We start from the raw sequence: 16,423 nt of genomic DNA on the forward strand, positions 1-16,423 counted from the left end.
ATGTAGTGAAGTTAAAGTAAAAGTCTCCCCAAATGGAAACAGTTCAGCAAAGTACAGATACGTGATAAAGCTGCTTAAGTACAGTAACGAATTACATTACATTCACTTTGTTACTGTCCAACACTGATCAATATGGCTAAATTGTTGTGCTGCATGTTAAATTAGCATCAATAAATAAATATGGTGCATTCATTATTTCCCTCAGTTTATTTCTCACTAATGATGCCAGTCATGAGCCACTGCGATCCACTGCGACAGGAATGTAAATGAGAAATACAGTGTAATTCAATAGTGTTAACACTACGTGTCTTTTTCCGGGACTCCGCAGGAGATTTTGACATACCTTCTTCTAGAGAGGATGTTGATAGGGACAGTTCCTGGAATCAGTGGCTCCGGTCGGAAATCCCACAACTCTTCTTGGAAGCCATGGATGTATTCAGTGTAAGTATATATACACTGTATATGGCCGACATTTTAAAGTGTGTCCCCACTTGTCCCCTTAGAACGTCGCCTTTATAATATAAAACATTACTATTCCGATATGAGGTTTATTATTTTTATAGTTCAATAACAGTGTATAGTCCATTAGTATTTAGACAGGGACACCATTTTTCGCCTCATTTAGTCTCTATACACCACCACAAAGGTAATGCAATGTAAACCTTCAGCTTTAATACGAAGGGGTTTAACCAAAAAAAAAAAACTTTTTTTTACACACGGTCTCCATTTTCGGAGGCTTATAAGTAATCAGACACTTGGCCGATAAACCATTTTACAGTCATGTGCGTCTTTGATTACATTTAAGTGTTAAATTTGCATTTGGTAGCTATTCATGGGAACTTCTGTTCCTAAAAAGTGTTGATACAGGTGTATGAGGCCAGGTAAGAGAGGTGCGATTGAGATGGCTTTTTCATGTTAGGGATATCAGTAGAAGAATGCTGAGGATGGAGCCACCAGGAAGGAGGAAAAGAGGAAGGACAAGAGCGAGGTTTATGGATGTAGTGAGGGAAGACATGAAGGTGGTTGGTTTGAAAGAGACAGATGCAGAGGACAGAGTGATATGAAGACAGATGGTCCACTGTGGTGACCCCTAAAGGGAGCAGCTGAAAGAAGGTGTTCATCCCTTCAGTGAACTGCCAAGACTTTGCAGAGGTGCATGCTGAAGCTAATCAGTTAGCTAATGTTGGCTCAACACCTTACAAATGATACTTAATGTGTTTTGATTCGTTTTGTCTCTCGGCTTTATAATCTTGCAAATGCTTCCTCTCAGGAATATGATTAATGTACGGATGTTTAAAAAAACGTTACAGAGTCACCCAGAGTTCAGTGGACTGCAAGGACTCTGTCAGGTTTTGCAGTATATTCCCCAGCCTAATGAAATCCTGGACTTCTTCAACCCTGTGGCCAAACAGATCATCCAGCTGCTGAAGGGGAAACCCTGCCTTCCAGTCAAGATGGACGACAGTAAGTTTACTGCTTTCCCTTTAGCTTTTTTGTAGTCTTCATGTTTTTGGATGTATGCACTGTATATGTTTTATGTATTGAAGAACAGAGGGCAGGTTTGAAAAATCACAGACCTCAAAGCCTGTCACTTAAATTACTCATTAATTGCGTAGGTTTGAATCACACAGTGACGTTCACTGAATAGTAGTGATGGGTCATACATGATACCAATATATGTACAGGAAACAGAATAGAGTAGTTTACCTCTCGACTCTTCTGGTCCGAGTCAGTCAAGTTTTTTGACATAACTTCCATAGAAGCTATGCAGTGCATATATAAGAGTCATGTGAAAAAGAACAAACGTCTCGGAGATTCAAAGAACCAAATCACTAAATAGATTTTATCTCAAAATGAGCTGGATAACTGAAAATGTAACAAATCAATGTTTGCTTTTGGACTGCAAATAATCTGTGTACTAAATAAAATATATTTCTGGTGTGGCAGAGGGCAGAGTGGAGTTTAAGCTGCCTTCGCAGGTGGCTGTATGCCAGGACCCTTTATTCCAGGAGGTTATCGAAGGAGAGGAGCTGTGTAAGCACCTGAACCTGTCATATCTTCACCCTGCACTGCAGTCATCACTGTCCTCTTCTCTGCTCACTGCTCTGGGTGTTCAGCGACTGAAGGCTCCAAACATCACCACCGTCATCTGTGCGATGGCCAAGACTCTCGTACAAGAGCATGACATTCTCTCAGGTACTGAATAACATCTCAGAGAGCTTGTATGTTTTTTTTAATGCACACTTGCTGTATATTTTTTATTGACTTGTTTGTTCCTCCAGATGCCAGTCTGAAAAAGCTAGCTAAATTGCTGGCGTGTAATTTCCGCGCTCTGGATTCTGAGTACAACGAGGTGGACGGGCTCCTCCAGGCCCTCCGCGAAGTTCCCATGATCCCTCTGGCAGACGGGCGTATCGTGGCTCTGAACGCAGAGGGTGTCTTCTTTCCTCTCAGTGAGGAGAATCCCAAAGGTGCAACCGATACACGTTATCATTAGTAATTAAGATAATAACAGCCTCGTTTTAAGGCAGCAACTGCATTTTTGATTGATTTCAGAAAAGGCAGCTAAAATCATACAATCAAACAGTGGAATATGAATATGAGGTGGTATCAAAAAACTGTTTATGAAGTATTTTTTCCCAGGCACCTTCTGCTAGCCCTATGTGTCAGGTGAAGTTAGATGAAATATTCATGCAGGAAATCAGGCTAGAAGTGGGTCACAGTGAAAGCCTTACCCTCTCATACAACGCTGTTTCATCTCCATTATCCTAGGTCTGGATGCTCTGTACAAGGACCTGAGCATTGTGGAGCCACGGCTGCTGACGTGCCTGGATAAGTTGGGTAACTCTCAGGTGCGAGAGCTGCTCGGGAGGCTGCAGGTTCATGAGCTGGAGCCCAAAGAGGTGCTGCAGCAGCACATCTACCCCATACTGAAGAATGCTGCTTGGAAGGTTAGAACACGTTCCTCACAGTTATGTTGATGAGAAGAGCAGCAAAATTAGCATGGTCTAAGTTAATAATTTTTCCTATGCCAAGCAATTTTATTTACTCACTTCGGTTGTATTTGTAGAGCGATTTTAACAATGGACATCTCAGATAAAGCGGTTAGAAGTTGTATAAAGGATTGTATCATTTTATCGCCAATAAGTTCCTCGTATTTGTAAGTTTATTTATTAATTTGAAATACTGCTACTGAGGTAAAGAACAGATGTAAAAATAAATGAATGTAAAGCAGCAAATTAAGAACATTGGCATTATTATGCACAATTCCATCCATCCTTCAACAGGAAAAGCCGAAAGACATCACGATCAGCTACCTGGTGTTTATCAAGGAGCATTCGCAGGAGCAAGACTACAGGGTGCTGAGGGAAGCCATTCCTGTACTCACCAATAAGGGTTTCCTTTGCCCTGGCCAAAGAAAAGTGCAGTTCTCTGAAGAGTACGGCAACATCGACCTGCCCAACAAGCTTCCTGGTAAAATACCACGCTGTTCTTTCAGCCTGTGTTTGTTCTGCCACACAGTTTGGCACTGTACCTCTGTCCCTATGGGAGTCATGGTTTACCCCATGTGTATAATACTGTGGAAAAAGCCTTTTTATTTTTATTTTTTATTTTTTGCTTAAATAAACCTGGGGAAAAAAAGTTTAAATGAGAAAGATGGCTAAAGATTGGCAAATCAGTGTAAAATCAGATTAAATTTTTAAATGGATCCATTTTTTATTACTTATTTGTTTATTATAGTATTATGCTATAATGTGCAGTTATTGTTATCTATTACGTATTAGATAAATTATTATCTATAATCTAGTAACAGTCTAAAAATATGAGACCCCTATGTGTCAATTAATACAACTTCCTAATCATATACTTTTTAGTCTTTTTTTTTTTCTTTTTCTGTATGTACTCTAGCATGTAAGACAGATAGAAGCTATAGAACTTTTTAATATGAAGGTCATGAACTATAGGGACAATAAATGAAAAGGAATGAATTTGAAATAAAAGTGCATGAATATTGGATGGAGATGTAAAAAGCTTGGACCCGGGTAACTCACCTTGCTCTCAGTCTCCTCTCGTTTTTTTTTTTTACTCCGTTTTCCTTTCGAAATCCTCATCTCAGGTGTGGACTGGGTCCTGCTGGATTCGTGCTACCTGCGTGACGGAGATCTGTCAGGATGGAGGGATTTCTTGAGTGACCTCGGAGTGAGGGATCTTCTCATTTTCAGGAAGGAGCGACGCACCCTCAGAGCCACAGAGCTGGTAAGAGAATCATATGTAATCAGGAATCAGACTAGTGAAGTGGAGGTTATAATAACAGCAAATATGGAATAAATATGGAATGGGATGTTAAAAAAACACAGGAATCTCATGGTCAAACATTTCTCTGTATAGTGTATATCTGAGAGATCTCTGATTCCTCCTGTGCAATATATAATGACTTATGATTTCTCACCACTACCCCACACCACCAGGCAGTTCCTCCCAATCATGCAGCACTTATCAGCAGCTGAAGGTGTAATGTATCACATGCTTCCTCTGAGATATGTGAAGCCATTCAAGCAGTGAAGCATCTTTTCAAACTACTGATGATGGTTTCACAAGAAGGTTTTCAAAGTTAAAAGTGTAATCTGCCCTCTTGCACAGATGATTCCATGAGTCCTGCTGTGATCAGCTCAGGAGGAAGGCTGAATATTTGTTGCATCCAGCGAGAACAAACCAGCAAAGTCACTCCTAAGCACTTTGCGTTTGGAAACAGCTAGTCTTTCATGGTTTTTGAGAGGCACATGCATACTCTTTATATTTCTACGCAACAAACGAGGTCATTTAACGCTATAAAGATTTACCTTGACCAAACAAATCTTTAAATGTGCAAATGTTTAACTTCATTGAAAAATCCTCCTTTAGCACGAATTACAGCTTTACACACTCTGGACAGTTCTTTTCTCCAAACATTGAAAATTCTTGCAAAAGGTGTTGGAGATTTCCTTCTGATCGTGTGATTCAGTTCATCCCAGTTTAGTTCAGTAGGATTTAGGACTGGGTATAAAAGAGTATATTAGAAGAGCAGAGTCTCTCAGAGGTAAACATGGGCAGAGGTTCACCGATCTGTGAAAAATCTGTTTACAAATTGTGGAACAATTTCAGGATGATGCTCCTCAATATAAAGTTTGCAAAGTCTTTGATCAATCCCAAGAGTGAAAATCAGTATTGGATGCCTGTAAACTTTGAGGCCTCAGACGACACCGAATTAACCACAGACATTCTGCAATAGAAATCACTGCATGGGCTCTTCATATATAATATTACAAATATGTGCAATTACATTTTATTGATCTTTTTTTTTTTTTTTTGGTGTTTTACAATTCCTTCCTAATTTTACGATATACTTTATTTTTCATCTTCGTCCATCCGTTATTTGCCAAGGCATCAAGTCCATGGGCGGCAGAGGCAGAGATGTGGCCCAAAACTTCAGATCAACACTATATCATAGAGGATCAGCAGTGTGAAGAGCTCCACTCTCTGATTACGGCAGATCAACTTCCACCTGATATCAAACTGCAGCAAAGACAAGCTCTGGTGAACCTGCTGGAAAACAAATGGGACACAGGGTATGTCATACACACACACATATGGACAATTAGACTATATGGACAATAGTCCCAATTTGCTGTTAGAATAACCTCCACTCTTCTGGGAAGATGGTCCACCAGATTTTAGAGTGTGCTTGTGAAGGTTTGTGGTCATTCAGCTACAAGGGTGTTACTAAAGTCAGGTACTGATGGTACTGATGTATGTCACCCCAAAGGTGTTCAATCGGGCTGAAGTCAGAGTTTTATAGCAGGCCACTCAAGATCTTCCACTTCAACCCATATAAAGGTTTAGGTCTACTATTTCAACTGAAGGGCAAATTTCATTCTACCACATCCTATACAGTTGTGCACCTCCATCTTTGTGGTGACAGTTTGGGAAAGAACTGCATGCGGCTGAAAAAAATTAGCGCCCCCGACCTGTTCATATAGACTATCTCAAAAACATCTTAACAATGTAGGATTATACCCTGCTCTTCCTCACATTAGATTCTCCTCACACTTTCTCTGTAAAAGACCTGTCTGTCAATCGGCTGCTCTAATCCTCCTAATCTGTGCCGATCGTGAAGCAAAGCCTTTCGCCTTGCCGTCAAGCCATTCATCTTGTGGTCAAGTCTGTTATTCAAGTCATGTATCATTTCCATTTCCGATTCTCCCGAGTCTTAACATCTGATGGGCTATATTCTGTGAAAAATGATGCTGAAATGCAGGTGGCTGGATGTTAATGGGGTCATTGTCACTGTAGTTAATCCGTCTGATTTTATAAGCTATAAAATACAAATACTAAACCTTTGTCTGGGTCAGGGTGTGAAGCTGGCTGGATTGACAATTTATTTAATACTCATTTAATGTTGGTTTTTAGGGTTTTTGTTTCATAAGCTAAAATAAAGCCAGGGGTAATTGTGTAAGTTTATAATCAGAGCAATTATTCTTGTAAAGAAAAATTCAGCATGTGACATGACACCCTGGAGAATCCAAAAAAAACCTAGAATCTACCAAAAGTCAAAATCCCAAATGTTTTTTCTAGTTGTTTTGTCTTGAATTGGGAATTTCAAGTCTGTTGTTGGATTCTACCAATAAACTTTTCAAAAGGATGTGATTATAAAACTATTTGAACAAAAGTTTGTGGACACCTAACTATAAGATTGGTATGTGCTTTTTGAACATTCTATTTCACCTGTAGTCCCCATTTGCTCTTATAATAACCTCAACTCTTCTGGGAAGATGTTCCACTAGATTTTGAAGTGTGTTAATGGAGATTTGTGCTCATTTAGCCCCTCAAGGGCTTTAGTAAATTCAGGCACTGATGTAGGTGAGGAGGTGTGAGGTGCAGTCAGGGGTGTTCAAAGGTGTTGAATAGGGTTGTGGTCAGAGCTCTAGATCAGGTCACTCACGATCTTTCACTCCAAGCCATGTAAACTATTTCTGAAACAACAAGTTCATTCTACAGCATCATCCTATACAATTGTATACCTCCAACTTTTTCATAATAGTGTATATAGTGTATATTAAAAATTACCGATATATTATACATATTTAAAGCTTTTTTTTCAAATGCCTTGGACTGAAGGATAAATTATGCACATAACGTGAACAGGCATCTTTTATGAGAGTTTATAAAGAAAAAGCTTCTCCATGCTTTGGAGAACCTCTGGGGTAATTGTGCTACCAATGTTCTAGAGATTAGGTTGAAAAATATACAGGTGTTTCGGCTGCAGGAACTCCTCCAAACTTTCATAACTGCCTTTATAGGCTTGTTGTTGTTGCTAGTCACTAAGGCTAATGACCAGGCACAACAACAGGTCTGGGATTCATTCTCAGCGCATCAGCTCCCACGTCACCTCTGTCCTCCATTTGTCTCTGTGCCGTGGCATATGAGTCATCAAGCTGTATGAGCAAGTTTCCTTAATCTCTGTAAATCCTCATTAGAGACCTGTCTTGTTGTAAAAAAAATTTTCTTGTGTCTTATATCCTGTGTTGCATCAGGGATTTTAATGGCCACATAAGCAATAATAAAAACAGCAGTGTATGGTATCAGCAAAAATTATACCCAATTCACAGGGCGAGTTACAGTTGCCACCATGAAGGGAATATTTTTAAATAACCGCATATCCTGAAGTGTTCTAATTTTAGTCATTTTCTTACGGTTATGGCTCTGAGTTACTGATCAGAAGTTCGGGGATTCAATCCCTGGTATTGCCAAGCTACCACTCTTGGGGCCCTTTGAGCAAGGCCCTTAACCCTCTGTTCTCCCAGGGTGCTGTATCATGACTGACATGACTGACCACTGCTGTAAAGTTTATAGGATGTGGTATCACAAACTTTAAAAACTAGCTTTGTTTACAAGAAAGTATTTATTTATTTACGTTTACACACCATCACCTTCAAAATAGACCCCTTGCACAGCAATGCAGCACTCCCAGCTTTCCTGCCCCTTCTGGAATGTGTCCTGGATGTCTTCTTTTTGAAGTGTGTCAAGCACCTTCTGCTATTCACGCTGGATCTCTTCAACAGTGTCAAAACACTGACCTTTGAGCTGGATCTTTATCTTCAGAAAGAGGGTGAAGTCTGCAAGAGACAAATCTGGGAAGTAGGCTGGGTGCGGAAGTGAGATCATAATCCTGGTGTAAAACTCACATCTGTGAGTGTTCTAACTTGCTGTCCATGATGAAATAGCGGACATAGTAATGCACATGGTCAGAATAGCACAAGTTGCACAGCTGCAATGTTCACAGGATGATCTCTTTTGGCACACTGACTTATGAAGGTCGGTGCTCCCTGTGACTGTGCGTGGAGCCTTGTGCTGCCATATGTTGGCGTGTTGCAAAACTAGTCTTTAAACTTTTTTATACCACCTTGTAGTGTAAATTGCTCTGTTTTGCTAAATTAGGTACTGTAATGCATTAAAATATTAACGAATTACAGTAAACTACCCCATACTGTTCACCATTCTTTTAGACTCCTGGGTAGGTTAGGCCATGTCTCGACTTACGATATTTTCAAGTTACAATGGGGACATCGGAACGCATCTCAGGGATCCTGTATTTCATTGATTTATTCATTTGGAGTTACTGATGGGTCCAGAGCTTATACAAGGACCCCTGGGCATAAGAGACTCCCCCCGAGAGGATTCCTGGCAATTATACATCAAAATGTACATATAAATGTGACTGAGAAAGAAAGTCTTCTGTCCTGGAGACTTTCTTGTGCCTAAAAATCAAATGAACCAGCCTGATCTTTGCTGTTACAAAGTGCTGACTCCAATTAAACTGAAGACAGTATTTTTATGTTTTCTGTGTTTTAGAGAGAAGTACGCTCAGTACCTCAGTGCTCAGGTGTTGGACAGCCAGGGCCGCACCCTAAGAGACACGAAGTCTTCGTTTTACTTCCACCTCACCCAGCTGACATGGGTGCCTGCCTTCAAACCCACACATGATGAGAAACAGCTTGTGGAGTATTTGCGTCCAAACAGGGTGTATCTCTTTTCTGACAAAGTGCACAAACTCTTAGGATCCCATGTCTATTACGCCAATCTGGATCCGAGCGAATTCTCCCGGGCCATAGGTAAGCGGGTGTCTACATGTCCTTCTGCGTCCAGAGTAAATATTTATCGAAGGCTTGTCCTGGCAGATTAATAAGGACTGTTCTAATTGTACAGGAATGAGACACACTGTTCAGGTGGACGAGTTGGTCATGTACCTAAAACGCTGGTGTACGAAGGAGTCTGATGGTGAGCTCGAAGGAGCCGATTTCATCACCACTGTGCAGCACATCCACTCGGTGTATTGCTACTTGCAAGCAGAGTGCTCCATCACACAGCTTCGCGAGCTCTTCCAGCACTCGCCTGCTGTCTTCATAGAGTACGACAGGTCAGAAAGCACTCAAATCCAAACGCACAATTTCTTCTTTCTATCAGAAGAAAGTTAATTAAATAAAATAATCTACTGTGTCTTCAGGAAGGACGAGTGGTCTTCCGGACGCTTCTACCATCTCAAAGACGTGTGCTGGCGAGATCCAACAGAGATGTTTTTAAGATACAAGGAGCTGATCCGCAGGCCAGACAGCAGGGTCCAGGAACCTAAATTACTGGCTCCATTTTATAGCAAACTGCTGCAAATGGAAGAATTGTTCAAGGTGAGCCTTCGGGGTTCGAGTTTCGCTATTGCTATTAGAGGTCGACCAATTTATATTAGATTTTACAATTAATAGTTTTGATCGTCATACTCTATAATGCAACCCGGAAAAACTATAGGTATGGATTTTTGCCAATACTTCCAATAATCAGTTATCAGCCGACCTTTAGTTGCTGTGCACTCGGAAAAAAAAATAGAAAGTGTTGCATTTCAAATGAAAAATTTTTGTCTTGTTTTATAGTCTTTGAATGTGGAACCCAGTCCGTCCATGAAGCAGTATGTGGACCTGTTGGAGGCAATATGTGAATCATCGCCACTACCTGCAGGAGAGGTGCTTCAGGATATCTCCATCATTTTTGCCAGACTGGGTGGGTGTTTTGTTTTGTTTTTAATGTAGTAATCACACTAAAACCATATCAGAGTGAATATGGTTCTACAGTATTGCAATAAAACGGATATTTTGTATTTGGTTCTTTTTTAACAAAAGCCGAAAAGTGCAAACGAGCCACACACTTGGAACAAGATCAAGACTTCGAATTAAACCAGCAATACTGCAACTCACTGAAAGGTAAAGGTCTACTAATGAAGTTTCGTTCAATTTAATTTGAGATGTTTTTCGTTTTGTATTTACTCCATGCTCGATATTATTTCTGCCAGCGATGGTGTCTCGTCTGAAGGTGTTTCCTACCAAGACGCAGGCCTGGGTCACACTGGCTCGGAAACCTATGATACCAGACAACCCAAACCTGGAGAAGATCTTTAAATCTCATTCAGAAGTTTGCCTACTCAACCTGCCCACGGCTCAGAAAAAAACAACCAACAGACTTAACCGAAATCTAAAAGGTAGTCCAATGATTTGTTTAAAGGTGTATGCAATTTTGATATTGAAGGTATACAGGTGATTCTCCGATTTACAAAGTAGATGTGTTCTGATGACCCCATCATAACATAAAATGAAATATCGAGACATGGCCTAGCCTACCCAGGAGTCTTAAAGTACGGTGATGGTTGGAAAACCTCTGTATGACCCCGACCACTGTACTGTAACTCAGTTCCTGGGTGTTACGGATCTTCTTATAGCCGAGGCATCTTTGTGGAGATCAACAATTCTAATTCTCAATTCCTCAGAAGGTCTTTGCTATTAGGGGCCGTGTTGAACATCTAGTGTTCAGTATGGGAAAACTGTACTCAAAGCACCAAATTTTAACTGCTCTAATACAGGAGACACAGATTTGTATGGTCCTGTCAAGCAGACAAAAACATGAACATGATGCATAGGACATGTGGCTTTGCATGGTTACACGGCGTATAGCTGTTTTCACTTAGGGTGTACTTACTTTTGTAGCCAGCTTTTTTTACATGAGCATGAGGAGTTATTCAGTAAATCTGTACTGTTAAACGCGCTCTGTGTTAGTGTTTCATCCGTGGCATGATAGAAACAAGAGCTAAAATTGGGCTTGGAAACACCATTAACATACTTTTATTGCATCGGCATCTCACAAAGCGTGAGATTCGTACATCCGAACATATCGTACAAAAATGTTCATGAAAAAAATTATTTTTTTGAATCGCTGTCATTGTAAGATATATAAAAAAAATGTTTAAAGTTGAAACATTGTAACTCTGGGGCAACCTGTTCTAAAAAATCGAGGCGAACTGTATTTTTCTATCAAAGGCAAGCTGCATGAGGAGAAGCTGGCCTTCAGCGAGAGCGACAGAGAACTTTTCCTCGAGATATGTGGTGTAAAGAAACTCTCCCAGTGCGTCACCACCGAACCACAGACGGAGAACTTCAGGCCATGTCCAGCTATGCAGAACCTGGTGCGTGGCCTCATCCCATACATCCAGAGGTTCATCTACTATCATGACGAGCTCGGAGAAATATACGAAGACCTGAAAGAGAGCGGAATTGCCCAGGAGATCAAGTCTCTGAGCTTCGGTCAGGTAAGCTTTCGCCCTTCTTCTCGTCTCTTAGATTCACTATTAGCAATTTGTGGCTTGACTGCAGTGGCTGCTGAGTCATTGCTGGCTATTGCATCATGTTCTTTTAGTGAAGAACTGACAAGAACTTAAAGGAGGATTGTTTTTTTTTTTTACAGGTGGGAAAACTGTACATTTATTACCGCTTGGAACAGCCAGACCAGACGCCCATTTTAGAGAGCGACGACATTATATGTCTTCTGAAAGACAGGAAAGAGTTGTACATTCAGAAAGACCATCTGTCCTCTAAAATGGCCATCTGCAGGTATTTCTCGAAATGCTCTGATTATACAAGGCCAGGCAATGCACTTGTCTTTTACGAGTCTCTGGGACTCTGGTTTTGTGGTTAAAGTATTATTTTGCTCTTTTGATTACAGAGAGCTGGTGAAATTGTTCACCACAGAGAAGAGATTTATGGAGGAACTGAAACACTTTCTCGAGGAAATTGTTCTCCGCATCGACGTAAGCACCTTCATCAAACACAATGTAGGACTTGATCTGGTTTGAATTAACTGCAGAAATATTTCATAAAGCCACACAGTACAAAATCTTTTTTTTTTTTTTTTTATACCTTCCCGCATATGAAAAACACTGACATTAGGACATTGTATTATATGTAGATTTAAATCTAGAGTGTCTTTTGAACTGGCTATAGACCCTATATGAACAAATGTACTGGGGTACCTGCCTTTTCCAGTCATATGTGGGTTTCCCCCAACTGTTACCACAAAGATGGAGCCACACAATTGTATAGAATGTCTTTGGATGCTTAAGATATGCTTTAAATGGGTTGGAGTTGACGATCTTGAGCAGCCTGCTATAGAGCTCTGACCTCAACCCTTTTAAACACCTTTGAGATTCATTGGAACACTAAATGCACCCCAGGCCTCCTCCCTCACCAACATCAGTAGCTGACTTCACTAACAGAAGAAACACAAATCTCCGAAAGCATACTCCAAAATCTAGTGGAACATCTTTCCAGAAGTGTGGAGGTTTTTACGACAGCCAATGGGGACTAAATGTGGAATGGGAAGTTTAAAAAGCACATGGTCAGGAGTCCATACACTTTTGTCTATGTAGTATAGATTTCTCATTCTCTCTAGATTCAGGAGAGTTGTAGCACTTTTACTCCAAGATCAAAAATTTGGTAAAAAAGTGGTGAAAAGATTTGGATTTCCTAGATCAAGTGAAGGGAAAATGTCATGCTACTGCATCCAAATACATCCTATAAAATTGTGTGCATCCAGTTTTGTGGTAACAGTTTAGAGAAAAAACACATATGGCTGGAAAAGTCAGGTGTCCCAATACTTTCGTCCAAATAGTGCAATAATATTTTAAATATAGTCAAATTAAAATATAGCAAATAGCAAAACCAAATATAAGATTATGAACCCGATTTCAAGCGATTTGCTCTTAATTCAAGCGTAGAACGCTGAAGCCAATTCCAATTTTGATCATTCATCTGCCAGGTGAATATATAACTCTACAAGCTTGAGTAATAATCTCCAAAATTAAGTCAAATGATCGTATATTCTGAGATCTGGCAGATATTCGTATATATATGAATATTAGAAAAAATGATTGTTTGTCTTCTCTCCTCTAGGATTCGGACTCCTTGAAACGACTGCTGGATAATAAAGACATTCAGGAGCTTCCTCAGGATGAAGAGCGATGGGAGGTTCCGGCACCGCTGGAGACGTCTATACCCAAGAGTAAGCTCCAGGCCACGTGGTGTAGGGATTTAAGATCACACACTCCCATGAAGTTTGTACGTGGTTTTTGGAACCTTGTATGTGACACGTTTACGCGCTGCTTTCATCTCGGTATCCGATCGCGTTCCCGTTGTTTTCCTTCATCTTCTGTTCGTTTGACGCACACACGCAAGGCCGCTCGTATGCTAATCGGGATTTGAAGCCGGACATGAAAGAGCAGCTGTTACTGGGGCTGCGGGAGAGTTGCAGAGGAAGAGCATCCCTCGCTCATCCTTTCCTCCAATCAATAACCATCACACACAAGCAGACGCATACACACACACACACACACATGTATTTCATTACAGGTTTAAAAGAACAGAATTCTGATGGTAATTTCACTAAAAAGCCCTGGAACATAGCAATACTCTTTTCTCCCTTTTTTTTCGTCAGAGCTCTTTGCATTCGGCTCCACTGAAAGCGCACAAGAAGTGGAGATAAACACAGAGGAGGAGGAGGAGGATGATAAGCTGCGCTCTTGGCCTCCCAAAGCATCGATCAACAAAACAGGAAGCCGAGGCACAGGTGTGTACAGAGACTCGGTCTCAATCTGCGAGATCAAGTGAGGGGAAAGAGGTTGCTGCTGAGCTTGAAATACAGGAATCTAATAGGGAAACGTCCCAATTCCATTTATTTAAAAAACAAATCATGATTTTCACTCTTCCTCTGAGATGAACTTCTGTGTGGCAGCCTTATTGTATTATTTGACCTCTGAGGTTAAAAAAAAATTATTCAAGTCAAATGTATTGGTCAATGAAGAGCACTACACTATCAGGCATAACATTATGACATTACAAAATTATAGACGGTGAAGTGATTAACACTGATTATCTCTTTATTATGTTACCTGCTAGTGGGTGGGATATATTATGCAGCAAGTGAACATTTTGTACTCAAAGTTGACGTGTTAGAAGCGGGAAAAATGGGCAAGAATTTAAGCGAGTTTGACGAGGGCCAAATTGTGACATCTGGACGACTGGGTCAGAGCATCTCCAAAACTGCAGTTCTTGTGGGATGTTCCTTGTCTGCAGTGGTCAGTATCTATCAAAAGTGGTCAAAGGAAGGAACAGTGGTGAACCGGCGACAGGGTCGTGGGCAGCTGAGGCCCTTTGTTTAGATTTCTCTTTTAAAATTACAATTTTAAAAAGTTTAATTTGCCAAATGTTGGTAATTCTTGCCGGGTCAGGACTGATTTGGCAGCAAAAGGGGGACCAATAAAATTTTAGGCAGGTGGTCATAATGTTATGGTTGATCATGTATATCAGGTATATAAGTGCAAATAGTGGAATAATTTCAATTCAAATTTCAATTCATTTTGATTTGTATTGAACGTTTAATAATGGACAGAGGTAAAGTAGTTATAAAGTTTGTTCCTCATAATTGTAAGTTCACCCCATTAAGTTAGCCAGTGGCAACTGCCCTGAGATGGCATGAAAAAGAAACCTTTAGAGGAACCAGACCCAAAAGGGAAACCCATCCTCATCAACCGAATATCCATTCGTTACAGTTGAGGTGATTTATGTTCCTCCAAACATGTGTACACAGGAAAAGGAAGCCAGGCAGTAGAGGCAGTAATGAAGATGTGGCCTCCTCCAGCACCTCTCTCCTCTTCGGGTTTACCGGGTTCTCCTGCATCTCCTGCTCATTGGGCGCTGGAGCTGAGAGGAGCTCTTCCAGTATGAGCGCTCAGGAAAATACGCCAGAACTCCAACTACACAGAGAACCGGGGAGTATCCCGGGAAATCAGGAATCCTGGTCGAGAGGCAGCATTCCACATGGAGAAGGTAGGTACTTGTGTTAGCAGATGACAGGATTAAGAGCAGAAATATGTGTTTGGAATGGAGTTGGAGAAATATTTCTTATTTTCTGGTTAGAATCATTCCACAGGTTAAACCTATGCTGTGTGTAGTCCATCATTTAGTCAGTTCCCCACTTACAGATTTAAAGGGTCTTTTTACTTGTCACATGTACATTACAGCACTCTTTCTTCGCATATTCCAGTCTTTAGCCATGATACAGCATTAAAGCTTAGAGGGTTAAGGGCCTTGCTGAAGGGCCCAACAGTGGCAGCTTGGAGATCCCGGGGCTTGAACCCACAACTTTCCGATCAGTATCTCAGAGCCTTAATCACTGAGTTACCACTTCTCCATTAACTTACTTATGCCCTTTAATTTAAAAATAAAAATTTTATGTCCATGTAACGCTACCGCTAATTCTCATTTAAATGCTCCTGCAGCACTTTTTTGTTTTGTTTCCATATATTATAATTATATAATAATTCGCTGTATTACGACTACAAATGAGACTAACATGTAACAGCCAATCAGCTTTCTGCTATTGGTGTGAATCTCTTTCGGATTTTGTGCAAGTTTAGCGATACTCGGCTTGAAAAAAATTAATTTAGGGCTCGGTTAAGTTCAGTTGCAAACAGCATATTTGTGTTTTTGATGTTGTTATATATAGGTCTTACATTTTTTATCTTATGGGTCTTTAAAAGTATTAAAATGTCTTAAATTTGACTTTGTAAAACCTGCAGAAACCCTGTACTTAGTATCTCGGTTCGATTGGCTTCTATAGAAGAAAGAACCTACAATTGTTGATTCATCTTATCCTTTTAAGACATTAGGCAAAGTCTCAACCGATTTCCTCTCCGATTACTGGGTTGAGCAAATTAACCTCAAAAAAAGGCTTTTAAGTCGATTTTATTCTTATTCCACAGAAAAAACCTTCAGAGCTGCTGTCCAGAGTGTTGAAGCTTCTAATGAGGCTCCAGCTGGGTCCATGGTGGCTTCTGGTGAGCAAGCTGAGGCCTGTGTGGACCAGCCAGAGACTAATAGCACTCCATCTTCAGCAGGAGAACAAACATCTACACAGCAGCCTTCAGAGCAGTATGTTGTTTCGCTTCTGTCGTACTTGGTATAAGTTTTACTCTCAGAATGATTTCTCATATTTGTGTCTTGTCTTTAGGGTTCAC

The 16,423-nt window shown here is 40.5% G+C and overlaps 1 protein-coding gene across 5 annotated transcripts in view; it reads left to right on the forward strand.

Annotated features, from left to right (window-relative positions):
* Nucleotides 1-15,233, forward strand: part of LOC124388745 (protein NO VEIN-like) — a 39,154-nt gene extending 23,921 nt beyond the window's left edge. For all 5 annotated transcript variants that reach the window (XM_046853742.1, XM_046853744.1, XM_046853741.1 and 2 more), the window contains 20 exons: nt 329-441; nt 1,311-1,464; nt 1,948-2,196; nt 2,283-2,471; nt 2,773-2,951; nt 3,288-3,474; nt 4,118-4,257; nt 5,422-5,606; nt 8,890-9,149; nt 9,244-9,454; nt 9,542-9,719; nt 9,960-10,086; nt 10,206-10,286; nt 10,376-10,561; nt 11,394-11,662; nt 11,818-11,963; nt 12,076-12,160; nt 13,302-13,410; nt 13,843-13,974; nt 14,995-15,233. In XM_046853742.1, the coding sequence (XP_046709698.1) occupies nt 329-441; nt 1,311-1,464; nt 1,948-2,196; nt 2,283-2,471; nt 2,773-2,951; nt 3,288-3,474; nt 4,118-4,257; nt 5,422-5,606; nt 8,890-9,149; nt 9,244-9,454; nt 9,542-9,719; nt 9,960-10,086; nt 10,206-10,286; nt 10,376-10,561; nt 11,394-11,662; nt 11,818-11,963; nt 12,076-12,160; nt 13,302-13,410; nt 13,843-13,974; nt 14,995-15,131 (3,317 nt within the window). In that variant the 3' untranslated portion in view covers nt 15,132-15,233. The remainder of the gene's footprint in view (nt 1-328; nt 442-1,310; nt 1,465-1,947; nt 2,197-2,282; nt 2,472-2,772; nt 2,952-3,287; nt 3,475-4,117; nt 4,258-5,421; nt 5,607-8,889; nt 9,150-9,243; nt 9,455-9,541; nt 9,720-9,959; nt 10,087-10,205; nt 10,287-10,375; nt 10,562-11,393; nt 11,663-11,817; nt 11,964-12,075; nt 12,161-13,301; nt 13,411-13,842; nt 13,975-14,994) is intronic.
* The last annotated feature ends 1,190 nt before the right edge of the window (nt 15,234-16,423 follow it).

This window comes from Silurus meridionalis, chromosome 7 (assembly GCF_014805685.1).
Source record: "Silurus meridionalis isolate SWU-2019-XX chromosome 7, ASM1480568v1, whole genome shotgun sequence".
Lineage (NCBI taxonomy): Eukaryota > Metazoa > Chordata > Actinopteri > Siluriformes > Siluridae > Silurus > Silurus meridionalis.